This window comes from Panonychus citri, unplaced genomic scaffold (genome assembly GCF_014898815.1).
Source record: "Panonychus citri isolate SS breed McGregor unplaced genomic scaffold, ASM1489881v1 Contig00142, whole genome shotgun sequence".
Classification (NCBI taxonomy): domain Eukaryota; kingdom Metazoa; phylum Arthropoda; class Arachnida; order Trombidiformes; family Tetranychidae; genus Panonychus; species Panonychus citri.
This window is the reverse complement of record NW_026515547.1, coordinates 87,372-104,537: the sequence shown is the minus strand read 5'-3', so window position 1 is coordinate 104,537 and position 17,166 is coordinate 87,372. Positions and strand designations below refer to the sequence as shown.

Below are 17,166 nucleotides of genomic sequence, written 5' to 3'. Positions count from 1 at the left end.
CTGGTGAATTATCGGTCAACCAAAAAACGAAGAAAAAAAATTTCGAAATTGATTTAACTAAATCGATTACAATTACGATTTAAAGGGTTAAATTTTTAAATTAGTGAATAAATGATCACTTGCCTGATTAATTGATTGTTGGTAAAGTTAATTTGAAGATTTAAGTTGAAAAGGTGATTCTTATAGTAGTGGAACCAATTTATTGGATGTTTAACTTTTCAATTGTTTTTTTTTGTTAATCAACCAATTAATTGATTCATTAGCTACTTAATTGTTTTCAATTGTGTATAATTGTTAGAATGAAAGTTAAGGTTAAAGAAAGAAATTAATTAAATAAAACAATTTAATTGAAAATCGAGGATTTCAATTGGCATGAGTATCAATTGGTTCCATTGAGATTGTTAAGATGACCACTAATCTATTGTAGTGGTCAGTTAAACCTTGACTTAACAGAAGGAGAGAAAGAAAAAGTTTAATTAATTAAATAATTGTTTGTGTATTAATTTATTGTGTCAAATTGTGATTATTGTTTATCTCTTAATATCCAAATTGAAACCTTGAATAATCTCAAATGAAAGTGTTAACAACTGACCATTGGCTATTTCGAGAAGAAGAAGAAGAGAAAAAAACAAATTCGAAGGAAAAAAAAAGTTAAGAGAGAGAGAAAGAAAAAATTATATTAACCATGATTGACCATTTGCTGTGGACACTGAAAACAATAATTAATATCTCTCAAGATAGAGAGTTGAAAATATCAGAAGCAATTGAAGTTAAACAACCTTGAAGGTGAACAATTAGTTAATTGTTTGACTAATTCAATTTTTGATTTGTTTTCTTTTATCATCTTTAATTGTATACAAACACATGGGTTAGAAGCATGGAAACATCCGCTACACCTGATGATGATGATGATGATGATGATCTGTTCACAATTAACAAGGAGATTTACCCAAGGACAATTAACCAATTGATTTAAACAAAACAAACGAATCATCATCACCTTAATCATTTGAGTTTAATATCGTGAGTTTCATTGTAATAATAATAATCAAGAAACAAGAGAAACAATTGACCAAAAACAATTTCATCATCTTAATGATCAACAAAAGGATAAATTGATTAACACGGCAGCGATTAAAGAAATTAAATTGTAAAACCAATTAGACCAAGAAAATGCAAAATGATTTAAATTGTGAACCAATTGTGAGCAATCAGTAGTAACTTTCAATTGAGAAAACGTTTTGAAAGTGAAACAATCAAAATTTACTACGAATCAAATAGGAACCACGATTTTGCTTGAATCGTTTTTTTTCTTACCTGAAGATGAAAATGAGAGAGAGAGAGAGAGAAGCAGAAGAAGATGATGAAAACGCCCTTACCTTTATCTTCCCTTGGAAAAAGAAAGAGACAAGTTAGAGTACTACAAGTGCCCTTAACCCGCCTTCTCTTTAAAGAGACTTGTTATCTTCTCTTTCTTTACTCTCTTTTCCTTCATCTTCTCTTACACTCTGAACTTAGAATTTATCTTCATCTCTCTCTCTCTCTCTTTTCTATCATAAATGTTCATTCTAACCAAATGATACCTTCAGTTTAGATTAATCTTCAATTCTAATAACAACATTATGATTATCGATTCCAACGAGTAACAATTAACTGGGTTAACGAAAAACTTTGAACTGAATAAAAAGTTTTCCATTTTCTTTCCCATGTTAATCAATCGGATTTAATTTTGGTTGGTGATTTTTACCATTCGACAAGTGACAATAATCCTAATCAAGTTGATACTTTTCTTAGAACAAATTAAAAATTGTGAAATCGAAAATTTTTTCTGTTCTTCTTTTTTTAGAAACTTTTTTGTTTCTGTTATTTGATGAAAGTTCTTGGTCCAGGTAACAATTTATTACGCTTTTGGTCGTGATTTTAATTATCTAATCTCATCAATCATCTTTAAGTGACTTTTTATCCACTGAGACTCAGGGAGCTGACCAAATATACATAATAATCAAGTATCTCAGTTGTTAATTCAATTGAAACAATCACAAAAACAGAGACCGAGAGAGAGATAGAAGAAGACAAAAAGACAAATAAACATCATCATCATCATCATCATCATCATAATCATCAGAGGAAGTCGTTGATAGAATCTTTTTTTTTCTCTCTCTCTCTCTCTTCTTATCATCATCAACTCTTACCTGTTGCTTGTTTCCTCTCTTATCTTCATCTTTCATTCTTACCTTTCATTTTCATTCATCTTCATCTTCATCTCTCTCTTTCTGTCTCTCTCCTTTCATTCATTTTGACGAGTCAACTAAAAGATTCCGTTGACTTTGTGAGCAAGTGAAAAAAAAGTAACATTCAACATCATCATCTCAACAATCAACACTGATTATCAACTGGGCAATTTAAGGTCCAGGTCAGTATTTGAAACTCTCAGTTCTTAGTGCTGGTTAGACCGTGACAATCAACTAACATCCTTTGACAATTTACTCTGCAAATTTCACTCACTCATCATCATCTTTATCCCATTGGTAATCCTTCATTCATCCAATAGTTGATATAACAAAAAAAATAACAATCGTGATTGTCAACAGTCAACAAACAATCAAAATTACAATCAATTGAATGTTTATCATAACGTTTTCATATCATTGAATAACGTTCATCATTATTATCTAGAATCTGTTTCTATTACCTCCCTGTCATCATTCAATATTGTAAATTGATAATCTAATCAATCTAATCATCTCAACATGATTGAATTTAAATTCTGGACTATTGTTACCATTACATTGACCTGGGTAATTCAAATTCAATCCCAACAACAACAACAACAACAGTCACAACCACAACAATCAAAACTTCAACAACGTCAAGGTAAATATATTGATCATTATTATAGTGAATTTTGTTTTCTCTCTAATTATCACAATTTAATCAAACGGAAGTTAACGGTTCAACGATTTAAGAAAAATTTAGAAATGAATGAAGAAAAAAAAACTTCACAATCAATTGATTGATTTAGATCGTTTAACTTTCTATTATCAAATTATAAATACTTTCCTTTTGATACTAATCAAGTTAATCATTAACATTAGAACCATTAAAAATTAGTGTAAATATTGAAATAATAGTAATCAAATATATTAGTAATTGATTATCACAACAATTTAATAAGTTTGATAAGTTTAAATTGTAAACTTATTATCCTTGAGTAATTAACTTTTCCCGTCTGGATCAGTGTTGAAGTGTTTCAAATTTAATTGGAAACTTTAATCTTATATAATAAGTGATTGTGATTATCACAATTAAATTTAATTAACTAATACTGATAATATTGTATTGGAAACTGTCAAATTTTGATTATCATTTAAATTGTCGGGATTTTTGTTGATCATCATAATAAGTAATTCAGCTGATTTCAAGTCACTTTTGATTTGTCTCCTTGGGGCTTTTGTTGATGTTTTTGTTTTTTTTTCATATGTACAAGATGATGAAGATAAATAGGAAGATGAGGATGAGGATGATATTTAAAACATTGGAGATTGAGAGTTAATTATTGGGAGGAGAAGATTTTTATTCTTTTGTTTTTTTCTTCATTTTCGCCATCATTTACCTTTATATTAAATTCTGTGATAGAAATTAGTTTTCCATCTCGAGATTGGAAAAAGAAAAGTAAAACTTATGATATTAATTAACTATCTTTAGTTGATGCGAGAGAAATTGATTAAATGATGGAAATTAAATTGAGAAATACAAATGAATATATCAAATTAATAATTACACCGTTTCAATCACTTGATTGTCTTAAATGTAAGTAACAATTAACCAAGTAATTGTGTAATTATATAGCACTTTCAATCACCTATCATAACAGATAACACATCATATTGATTAACAATTAAATTAAGAAAACATTATCAAGATTTACAATTAACCTTTCATTTTAATATCAATATGAATATGTATTAAGTTAATCAATGAAATGGATTAATTTTATTTCCTTAGGCAGTTAATCATTCAGTTGGATGTTTTAATTGTTAAACTTGATCTAAGAAACATTTTCATATGTCTCACTTAATACATAATAAGTTTGATTGTTTGAAAATCCCTTTTGGTTAACTGATCAACCACCAGCAATTAACTTTTAAATTGTTGTCTGTTACCGCTGGTGATCTGTAACAAGGCAATTGAATTGAATGGTTGATTGCTTGGATCATTAATCGTTATTATTATCTATCAGAAGCTGTCAATCGTTTTGGTGACTATTTAATCATCAACGTCATTGTTAAATTATCATCATCGCCATCATGATCAATATGATAATTTAGTAAACAACAAAACTTATTGTCATGAATAATATTATTTTCATATTCATGATTACTTAATCAATGTAATCTGCCAACCTTGAACAATTCTGATAATATTATTATCATTAATATAAAGAGCAACAAAACAATTGTACCTTACGGTCAACAGGCCAGTTTACCGTTTCTTTTTTAAATAATAATAATAATAATCATCATCTTCATCCTACTCGCCCTCTCTCAGGTTATTCATAATATAATATGAAAAAAAAATAGGAAGATATTTTTTTCTGATCGATATAATATTCACCAAAAAATTTTGATAGAGTTCAGGGCTACCCCGGAACTTGAATTCTGATTCTTTGGGTAACTAACTGTCTATTGTTACCTGGTGATTGTTATTTTACCTCTTTTTTTTATATATATATATACATCAGGATGATTTAGGATAACCAGTCATCATCATCATCCTCATCATTTTTATCATCTAAATTTGTAGCATGAAAAATATCAGGTAAATGAAAATGATCAACAACAGGTAGGCTGACCAATTACTGTTTCACTGTCTGATTACAATTTCATGATTAACTTGAATTAAGTATAATACATAATAACAAATTGTTCAATGAGCACTGAATTATTATTATGTGCTTGAGTTTAGTACAAGAGAAACGCTCAGATCATCTGTAATCAGATTTAAATTGTTGTGATCAAACTGAATACCTGGAAGATGAAGACAATTCAATAGCAAATGAATAATGATGATTATGGTTTACAAAGTGTCTTGTCTAATATTACCTGTTGATTGCAAGTTGATTTGCATCTCGTTTTTTTTTTGTATTTCTTTTCAACAATTGAGATTTAATCTCCATCTCTGAATAGACAAAATTAATTTCAATTGATAACTATTAACAAATCACATTTCATTTTATATTTATACCATTAATAGTATACAGAAAAAGCAATTACACAAAATTGTACCAATGGTAAAGGTTAAAAGTAAAAAGAAGATGAAGAAAAAAAAATTGAAGGTCAAGGTAACACGATAAGTTTGAATCAATTGTTATCAATTTTTTGGCAATATCTAAGTAACTATGTAAGTAGACTATCATCATCATCATCCCTATCATCTTCATTTCCATCTTCATCATTAATAATAATGATGATGACGATAAAGGTATGGGAGTGAACTTACCCGATCACCTTAATCCAGGTATGAAAAAAAAGAGATGAGGATCCATTGCTACTAAATTACAGGGGGACGATGGATGATAAAAGTATTTTTATCATCATCATCATTATCGTCATCATCTTATCTTCATCTTTATCTCTATAACACCTCAATTGAAAAACAGAGAGAGATGAAAGATTATCTTTGTAAAAATTTTTTCCCTATTCCATTGTGATGATAATGATAATCTTTCAATGCGTTTTTTTGCCTTCGCACCAAAGTTATCATATATTTAGATTGACATTGAAATATTATATATATTTTTTTCACCATCAATATAAATAATCATAATAACGACGGTAATGATTAGTAAATTTTTTCATAGTTTAACAGGTAAGGACTGTAGTTTTTTTTCAATCTAAACCTTGTTACCTTGGTACACAGGGTAAGTAGATGGAAACAAAGTTTTGTTGTTTCTCATTTAGTTACAAAATAAACTATTAATTTGACAGTTTAATTGGTTGGTAAATTATTTGCAATCAATTTCAATGATTACAACTAATATCCCTTTTTTAAATTCGCATTGTCATTAATTTAGTTACCTGTTTATCATTAATTGTTTTAGATGATTTCTCTTACTTTACTATTAATATTATTCAATTCTTATTGCTTATGTTAATTGTTTTGATTATTTCATTGACCTTTCCAATGGTAATTGATTAATTGTTGCTCGTAACTACTGACGATTAATAAATTGCGATTGAAAAGTTTTTTCATTCGTAAATTTTGTTTGTTTATTTTTTTTCACCTGAGATTTAATCGTCTCAATGTTTTGATTGCTTTGTCATGATTAACCAACGTTTAATTGGTTTGTTTCCTTGTTTGATTATCTTGATAATTGTTGTTGTAGCAAATTAAAGGGTCAAGTTGTTTGGTTAATTAGTTAATTGTTGATTAGAAATGATTAGATTTTCTTTTTCCGGAATCAACTTTTGTTTATTCTGAAAATTTTTCTTTCTTTTTCTCTTTTTTTACCTGAAAATTTCAGCTCAATGACCACACCTTTTAACGTTCCTAGTAACAAATTACCTTTATGATAACAAGTTTATCCTCATAATCATCCTCATCCTCATCCTCATCTTCATCTTCATCTTCATCTACAGTAAATAAACAAAAACTCATCATCAGGTATCAAATTTAACATCACTTTTTAAACGTGTTCATGTCAACAGGTAACATTTTCATGGCGATTGTTTGAAAAAAAAAGTTTTCTTTTAATATTATTACTTTTCCTCTAGATATGAATACTAATTAATTAACTTTAATCACTTGAGCATAATCATCCTTATCATCCCATTCTTGGTCCAGCGAAAGTGACCCTAACTGACCTTTAGAGTGAAACAATAAATGCTCATTCAATTTCAACCCTTTTTTTATGATTCATCATATTTATGGATATAATTTAGGAAGTAATCTTGATAATCTTTATCTTTCCTGGAAACAGGAAAAGGAAGCAGTTGATTAACAAGTTATTTTTCATGATGATGGTGAAAAAAATGTACCATGTAATCATTTTGGATTCATTATCCAAATAAAATGGGTTAAAATGGTTGAAATAGTGAAAAAGAAAACAATTTTTTCCCAATTCGGATCAGTACAAAATGATCATTATTATCAATGGTCAATCCAACTAACTGACCATCACTAAATCACTTAAGTAAAACAATCCAAAGAAACAGTTTTTTCATCCTTGATTGAAAATTATTGTTCAGTATTTATTTTGATTACTATTTAATTGGCAATCAACCAATTGGAATGACAATTAATTTGTCAACTATCAACATTCACCTTTAGTATGTGAACAATATGATTAGTTAAATTGTTTGTTAATCTTTAGCCAATCAACAAGTTTGAACCGAATCTTGATTTTTTGTTTGATTGTATTGGTCAAGTTGATAATCTTGTTTGATTAATTATCATTTATGTTGATTGTTTGACCACAGATTATGTTCATCAGGAAGAGATGATAAATTTTAGTTAATTTATCCTAAAAAAACGATAGTAACAATTTAGCCTCAGGCTTAATTGTTAAGATACATACACTCGTTGATCCTTAGCTTAATCATAATATTTTAATTGTCAATTTAAATTACATGTCGTCATCTTTAATTTTATCATCATCAGTATCATTTAAACATCAAGAAATTGATAAAGATGACAACCTAATATTACCAATGGGTCAGAGTTAAATTGTTTGGTCAAACATTTAAATTGTTCATATACTATTACAATTTAAACTAAATCAAGAGTAACCTTAACAATCTGATTAAATGATAATCATGATTAGCAGCCTAACCAATGTGTTTCCTGGTTACTTGATAGTAACAATAATTATTATCATTCACAATCAGGATTACGATCATCATGATTACCTGAGTACAACAATTTAGTTGATTATTTTATACAACAATCATGATTATGACATGGAAAAGTTAATCCAAATGATGATCATGATTAAAAAAAGGAGACATAGGAATAATATGATTAACTTGATGATAATCATAACAACAATTTAAGAATCAAATTCATAATAATTGGATTAGAAATTTTTTTTTCTTTCAACAATTTAAATCAACTCTTAATTCTGGTATGATTATTGTAACAATTTCCCATGATATATGTATTTAAATTACAACCAGTATGATTAGTAGTCACAACAATCAAATCTAATTTAGTTTGTAAAATTGAACCTCAACACGCACAATCAAGTTACAATTTAAATTAATAACCTAATTTAAAGGGTGGACGATGTTAATTTAATTGTATATAACTAACCACAATTAACTGTTACACTTTTCTGGTGGTTTCTTTGCTTTGTATATGTCACAATTAAGTTAATTAATAAAACACTTCTCAACAAATTGATTAACCAAAACTTGTTAATAAAAAAAAATACAAATTTGATTCAATGCAACTTGAAATATAAAGTTTATTATGATTAGTTAATTACAATTAACTTCACCCATGTTGATTGTTGGGCGATTCAAGGTGTGACTTGTGTAATAAATTTTCATATTGATTAGTTGATTACGATTTGATTTGATTTTATTATTAGAGTCGGAAACGTTTCTTGTTACACTTAATTGTTACCGAAAACTTTTCAAGTTCAATATTTAACCTTTGCTAATTGTAAATATCATAGCGAAACAATTAAATAAATTGTATCATTAACATGAAGATGTTAATTGAATTTATTAATAATTGTATGTACACTTAAAACAATTACCTTAGTGTTGTTGATAATTAAAATTAAATTAAAACTAATCAGAAAGTTCAATTATGAAAGTGAAAGTTTTTTGCTTATGATTAATGATCATTTCCATGTATTAATCATGGTAATTAAATATTAGACAATTAAACAACAGCAAAATTTAACTATTAATTGTAAATACAATTTTCGGAAGCTTTTCTTTTTAATTGTATTTTGTTTACCTGTTGATTATTAATTGTAATCAACGTTAATTGTTCCCAACGCCTACTACGGTATTAAGTAATTAATTGTTACAACATTGACCTTCAAATTATTACATTAAACCAGAAATAGATTGTGAATTCTTGATTAAATTGTTCCTGTTGTTAGTTAATAGCTCTTGATTTTTGTTGTAATTTAATCCTAATCACAACAGGGAATCAAATGATTAAGATGATTAGTTCAATGGGGAAACTTGAAGATTAAACATTTCCAGTAACAATTTAGTTCCGTAAACAATTGATCAGCTGATGAAGATACCTAATGTTGATTAAAGTTAAATCATCAAATGATTATTGTTAATTGTTGAATTAGTTAGTTAGTTAGACTATGATTTAAATTCATTAACTCGCTTAACGATCAACAATTAACATTGTGATCAAACTTTGTCCTTGATTTTTTTTTGTTACTCTCACGATTAACTTTAAGATCCTTAATTGTTATTAGGATATTAAAATCATTTTTATTAATTAAATCAACTAATTGCTTAACACTTTCTGATTACTGCTGTTGTTTTATCCCTGCGGTTAAATTGTACAATGAAGATATTAAATTGTATGATTAATATACATTTATTTTCAAATGTTCATCTCGGAAATTACAATTAACTAACATGGGAATTTGATTAATTACAATTGAATTCGTTGATTCAGTTTAAATTTAATGTAACTTTAGTCTGAAATCAATTAATTACAATTCTTACAATTTTGATTAACTTTTTTTTCAACTCTTTAACTTTCAATGACTTTTGATTTAGTTTTAATTCAGTTACGAAAAAAAAACAATTTCTGTTCAACTGCCAAACTATTAAGATGAAAAATGAATTAAACCCAATTAACATTACAATTTGTTAATTATAACGATGATAATTTACAATTTATGATGATTAACTCCACAGTTTGATTGCAATTTAATGGTAATCATTGTTGTTCCCGTAAAAGTTAATCAACATGATTTAGTTGTTTGTTTATTTCGTTAATTTTAATCAACTAATTTTCAATTGTAAACTTGATTTTTAGGTAAATTGTGTGTTCCCATAATCTAAACTAATCATCAAATTGTCACAATCAATATTCATTATTATTACTTAAATCCAGTTCTTAAAGTTTCCTGTTGATTTAATTTTCATCTCTGCAAAGTTATTAATTGTAATCATTATCAACTGTAACTATATTTACTTTTGATTGTTGACCTTTCACCGGATTAACTAATAGTGATCAAGTTAAATCACTTCCTCATTTCTGTGAGTTTTTGTCAAAAAATATTCTGACACAATAAGCTGATGATTTGTTTTAATCATTAATTATGGTACCTTAATTGTGGGTGAATCTTCAATCAATATAAACGATAATTAAGATTAAATCATCATTAATATTGATGATTAACTGCATGAAATAATTAATCTGGTTGTTAATCATCTTCCGATTGGGAAAAAAAACAAAATGATAAACAATTAATATTAAAATTTAGAAACTCCTCTCAACTACTATAACAATTAAGACTAGAAAGAGTGAATCAAATCAACTAATTAAACTTTTACAATTAATCGTTGCTATCATAATTTAAATTGTAATATAATGTTAATTTTGATAAACATACTAAATTGTAAATGATTAACTGATTGTGATAATTGATGATTAAACCAAGAAGGATTCAAGTTAACACCAAGTAACTTTTTTAATGAAAAGTTAATTAAGTCACAATTTTAATTGTCAATTAATTTCCGAGCACAATCAAAGGTGCCAAAGGAGGAGGAGTGAAAAACAATTAGCACAATTAACACATAGAGAGAGAGAGTTTTAAACTTAAACCATACAAATTAACTCACAAGACAATTAAATATAATAGATAACCGGAAAGAGATTCATATTTCCGGTCATTACTTATCATCATCATCATCCTGTTGGTCAATGTCCAGTCAGAGTAATGAAAAAAATTCTTGTCTCTGGTCATCATGTTGACAAGTGAATCTGTTCAATATCATGATGATGACTTGATATCATTAACCATGAATAATGAAAGTTGATTGTTGAACTAAATTAATGAATAAAGTTGATTGTTACAATTTAATCCTTTCAACAATTTGGCAGCAATTTAACAGTTACGATAAACAGAAAGTATATTAGATTTTTTTTTCTTCTTAATTCTTAATCATCCAGAGAAAGTGTTTAAAAAACTTCAACTTGATTTAGCTGATTAAACAATTTAAATTGTTTGGGTCATTCAACTAAACTTTTTTTCTGCTTCTCAACAATTTAAAATTTCAACTAGGATTTAGTTTGAAATCATGTTGATTGTAATAATTTTCCTTTGATTACTATTTCTAAATGGTTGATAACCATTTAAACTTTAATAGACAATCTAATCTATGGCTCTCTTTTTTTTATCCCGTAACAATCAGTAAATTGTTACTGTTTCTGTTCACAATTTATATATATATCATTTTCCTAAAGGTGAAAGTCAATTCAACCTTTAGTATTTACTTCAACTACTGAACACTTTAAATGTCATTAGTGTTAATCATCATCACTTAATTGTCGTTTCAATACATTACAATGGTAAACAATTACATTGAACTGTAATCAACCGTTTGAATTTTTTTCTGTTACTTTCCAACTTTCACAATTAACAGGTAGCAATTTATAAATTGCTACAGAAAAGTAAAATTGGTTTCACCGTTTAAACCTCGAGATGAGATTTTTTATATTAATTAGAAGTTTTTTCTCTCTCTCTCTCTCTCTCTCAATGATTAACTAATTGTTCTCGATGGATTAATTTCAGGTGGACCTTGTGATCAGAATGATTTAAGTTTTGAGCTAATTACGGGCTTTGTTTATTCATCTTCATCGGAATCAATTGCAACTATACCGGGAACTTTACGATTAACTGATTGTCTCAATAGATGCCGATCCAATTCAACTTGTCAATCGCTTAACTTTGAGACGGGACTTTGTGTCCTTTTTAGTACCAGTGCCTCTAATCGTCCAGCCTCATTGAATAAATCACATTTTCCCGTGTTTACAATTTATGCACAGAAAATTTGTCTTGGTGTTACAATTGAACCGGTCTGCCAAAAATCGTGGGTCTTTGAAACTGTTCCAAGTCATATATTGACCGGTTATACCTCTAAATTGGCCTCATCTCCGACCAAATCAGATTGTATGGTTAAATGTTACACTGAGACCAGTTTTCAATGTCGATCAGCTAATTACAATCGAGCTACCGGTGAATGTAGTTTATCAGAAATGGATCGACATTCAATTGTTACACCATTTAGTACCGATCGTCACTTCAGATCAGCTCCTGGTCAAGAATATATTGAAAATAATTGTATTCAAGGTAAAAAAAAACGATCAATCAAATGACGATCAATAAATCAATCAGCTAATCAATTTCTAATCACTTATTTTAGAGCCTAAAAAATTGTGTGAATTTAAAACGATACGAGGACGATTATTGAAAACTGTTGATTCAGTTTATCCGGAGATTAAATCAACTGATGGATGTCGAGCTAAATGTTTACAATCAGAATTTCGTTGTTTCTCATTTGATCTTGGAGATCCAACAATTAGTAAAGTTTGTCGAATCTCTCATCTTGATTCATCATCAACTAATCACATAAACGATGCTTATTTTGAGATTCCTCCAGCAGTTTCCTATGAGCTTACTTCTTGTTACGATGGTAATAAATCAGCGACAATTGATTAACCTGACAAAAAGAATAACAATTAAGACTAATCATTGATATTCCCTCTTTATTACATTATTTATATTAGTCGATATTGTTTGCCGATCTCGAGATATGCTGACCAGAGTTCGAACCAACAGGATTTTCAATGGTAAAATTTACGGTAAATCGAAGCCCAATTCCTGTGTAATGGACATTAACAATAGTCTATCATTTGAATTATCGTTGGGCTATAATGATGTTGATTGTGCTGTTAAACGTGATGATGGTGCTAAATATACATCAGAAATTGTCCTTCAACATCATGATTTAATTGTCACCACCAAAGATCTTGGCCTATCTGTCCAGTGTTCATATGATTTGACCAATAAAACTGTGGTCAATACCGTTGTCTTTGAATCAGATGGGTAAGTTGATCAACAATAGTTGACACTTTCTTTCCGTACAAATTGTCACCAATTAAGTTGATTACAAAATGCAAACTTTTACTGTAAAATAATTAAGATTAACAATCAAGCCCCATGTCCAATATTGAAAGTATATGATCAGCAATTATTAAATTAAACGGCGGAAAAGTAATCATGATAACTTTCAACACAATTAGATTTATTTTTCATTCTCACCACAACTTTTAATAAATCAAATCAATTGATTCAGTAATCAAGGATTAACTGATATCCATTGATCAACCTTAGATCAGTAATGATAATATTGATTTTCCTGATTACTATTAATAATAACGATTGTAAATCTAATAGTTTACAATTTAAACTTTCCATTTCATGGTCAATCAATCATCAAATCTTTAATCATCGATGATAATTAACCTTGACCATCAACTTCCTTTGGTCAAGTTAAAGTTTTTCCACTTTATGATTAAATTTAATTTCTTTCCATCATATTAAATATACTTTCCTTCCTGTTTATTTAAATAGTAAAAGCAAAATAAATCATAATAATTAAAACATCAACAAGTTAATTAGTTACATTGATTAATTGATTCTTACACTTTGTATTAAGTGCTAAGGAAAAATCAACGGCCAGTATTTAATAACAATTTAATTTTTCTCATAACTCAGTTAATCACTTTTTAATCAGTCTAAAGATTTTTTAAATCATTATCATTAATATTTAATTCATCATTTAAACTGGATTAAAATTTGATCTTTTAAATTGTCCCATTAGTTTGTTGATTGTTCAACATTCAATTGTTAAAGTTGAAGTCTTGTTTTTTTTTATTACATTTCTGTAACTTTGTCAATCAAGGGTTAACCATTTCAGCAAACAACAATTAAATTTGATTTACTTTAAATTGTTATTACCCTGAATCTAATTGTTGACCAATCGTCATCATGATTTGGTCAATGAACCTTAATTATTTACATTGGATAAAGTTAAATAAACTCATTAGTTGATGTTATTAATAATCGAGTTGGTTAAATAATGAATGAAAAAATAAACAAGTTGTGATTAACATTGAAATTAATTTGCTTTCTCTGGGTAATTACAATTAACTAATCATGTAAACAATGATTATATTTATGTATATTATCAATGGTTAACAATCAACTTTTGTTTTACAACAATTTAAAATGATAATAATACATAACATTGAGAAAGATTTATTTCCTTGAGAAATTTAAATTACTCCTTTAATTTTGTTTTGTAATCAACTAAATGGTAACAATTAACATGGAGTAATTAAATCTTGTGTAATCTTTTATATTGTTTGCACACAATTGTAATTTTTAATTGTTAACAGTTAACAAGGTTTTCAAAGTTAATTGCTAATATGATTTACTTTGGTTTCTTTTTGTTATGTCATATTCAAAATCTAAATCAAAAGTAAAATTAAATTAATCATTGTTGTTATTTTCTTACAATTTGTTAATTGTTCAGTGAGATAATTGGTGCAGCTAAAGATGAAAGATTTGTCCACTCGTCGATCGTTGATTCCCCGAATGTGACAATTACCGTTACCGATAGACTTGGATCTCCAATTCGAGCGGCAAAGATTGGTGATCAATTAACTTTACGATTTTCAATTATCGATGAACCTTCACCGTATGAAATTTTCATCCGTTCATTAGTGGCCTCCGATGGAGTAGATGGAAGTGAAATTGAACTTATCGGTGCCGATGGTTGTCCTATTGATATCGCCGTGATGGGACCAATATCACGAATCAAAGGAGCGGCCAAAACCCTTGAGACAACCTTTGAAGCGTTTAAATTTCCGACCTCAGATATTGTCAACTTTCGAGCGGTAGTATCACCGTGTTTGGCCAAATGTCAGCCGATCCATTGTTTCTCGGATGGTTTTGATGGTTCAACCCAAGAATCATTTTCCTATGGTAAACGAAGACGAAGAAGACGAAATGTCCACCAATCGACACCACCACCAACAGAACAAGATCTAATTGTCCTACAATCGATTCGTATTCAAGATGGTTTCGATTTCATCGAAGGTAAAAATCAACCCAAACAAACACCAACCAAACGAGATGGACGATATGATATAATTAAAGGTAAGCCAAACAATCAAGTTAATAAATTATATTCCATTAGAATTAATTATCGATTAATTTGTTGACGTTTACCTTTTAACTTTTCAGACTCAAAAAGTATTCCAAATGAATTGAATTTATCTTCTCAATCATCGTACTCATCATTTAACTGCCTAACATATACTGGACTTGTATTAATCTTCAGCATTTTATTGATCACACAAATTGTTGTCCTAATTGCTTGGTCAATTTGCCGTTCATCTTGGTCGAGAAATGATCAACTTGAAAAATTAACTCTATCACGATCATTAACATCGACTAATCTATTAACAGCTAAATCCAATTATAACCACAATTTACATCATCATCATGGTAATTTTTCCGATAAATGTTTGACCATTCAACCATTTACCACGAAAGGATCAGCTTCATCCTCATCCTCATCACCATCACCTTCATTTGCTAGTCAATTGTATATATTACAATCAATGGATAATAATAAGTACCGTTAGAATCTGCTTTTAATTAGATTCTAATTGAAAAATATTGTTATTTATTCATCATTTGAATCACTTTTTTTTATACTTCTTCATGTCCATCTTTTTGTGCCAGTTTGATCATTTGACCAATATAACGATTGTTTCCTATTTGAGGAACAATTAACCATAACAATCAACAACAATTGACTTAATTAAATCATCTTGTAACTAAACCTCAATTAATCAATGTAATCAAATGTTTTCTTCAGTGTAAATCCTTAATGGAGAAGCATTTTTCCCCCTTTTACTTTTAATTGTAAATAACATTTTCCAATCTAATATTTTCGCCTCGCATTTAAATGTCCAACAACGACAACAATAATTACTATTATCAGGCGAGCTCAGAATCTCCCGAAGTGACCACTTCTGATGGGACAAGAGTTGTTGACAATCCATTATTTGATAATCCTGAAAAGAGTTTAATCATCGCAACAATAACTTTAATATTCCTCATTATCCTTTTATTGATACTTTGTAAATTTCGTTTTGGTTCAAATAATGTTGGTCCAGTTTCGTCAAATCAACAAGCTGATGGCAATGTCGGCCGTAGATGGCCGATGCTCGGTCCAAGACCTAAGGTGCAAAGTGAACTTTCTGAAAATCAAACGTATCCCCGATCACTTTCAACCAAATCGCTGTCCACTACAAGCCCAATATTACAAACATCAAAAGTTGTTGGACTTTCGAGTAACATATCACAAGGACCATCATCGACATTGAATCAATTTCGTATAAAATCATCGGCTTTTATTCAAAAACTTGTAAATTGGAAAGCAGATCGACTTGATGTTACATCTAAATGTCCGGAAAAATTTAACTCGATTAAAGTCGATGAAACTATCACTCGAAGGACGGAAAGTCCAAAATGCAAAGAAATCGTAACGTTATTACCAATTGTTTCACCGAATAAAATTATCCCACAAGTTACTATGAAAGTGATACCAATAGTTGAGAAGAAAAGTAATCAAGTCTCGAAAATAAAGGTCACATCTCAGACCAAGGCCAATTTATCGACCAAGAAACGATCATCATCATCGTCATCGGCATCATTTAAATCAAAATCTTCCAAATCAACATCACCACCACGAATTTCAATGGAACAGAAACAAAGACCAAAACAAAAATCTAGAAAATCCAAAAGCTATAGTAAAAAAATGATTGGTCGAATTGGTAATTTGAATTAATCGGTAAACAATTAAGAGTAGCAAAAAAAACTAAAATGTAAACACAATTAAAATCGCAACACCAATCAACAAAGTTTGGTCCCGTTCCGAGTCTCTATGTGACCTATTTCCATGTAAATCCAAGCAAACCAATCAAATATTAATAAATTGTTTGTAAATATTTTCCATCAACATTTATTTTCCTAAATCTCAAATAATCAATCAATCACAATTAACGGTTAATCAGGATACTATTGATAATCAGCCA

The 17,166-nt window shown here is 28.6% G+C and overlaps 1 protein-coding gene across 1 annotated transcript; it reads left to right on the top strand.

Moving 5' to 3' along the window:
* Window positions 1–1,595: 1,595 nt before the first annotated feature.
* Window positions 1,596–15,715, top strand: LOC128395870 (uncharacterized). The gene is made up of 6 exons (XM_053356344.1): window positions 1,596–2,874; window positions 11,786–12,343; window positions 12,417–12,686; window positions 12,781–13,099; window positions 14,592–15,217; window positions 15,305–15,715. Exons 1-6 carry the CDS (start codon window positions 2,751–2,753, stop codon window positions 15,706–15,708), a joined length of 2,301 nt encoding a protein of 766 aa, XP_053212319.1. The 5' UTR covers window positions 1,596–2,750; the 3' UTR covers window positions 15,709–15,715.
* The last annotated feature ends 1,451 nt before the right edge of the window (window positions 15,716–17,166 follow it).

Excerpts from the sequence above, each read along its gene's own strand:
- LOC128395870 (XM_053356344.1), top strand. The coding sequence starts at position 2,751 with ATGATTGAATTTAAATTCTGGACTATTGTTACCATTACATTGACCTGG. Across the intron at positions 2,875-11,785 it reads AAAACTTCAACAACGTCAAG|GTGGACCTTGTGATCAGAAT; the intron begins GTAAATATATTG and ends GATTAATTTCAG. Across the intron at positions 15,218-15,304 it reads ACGATATGATATAATTAAAG|ACTCAAAAAGTATTCCAAAT; the intron begins GTAAGCCAAACA and ends TTAACTTTTCAG.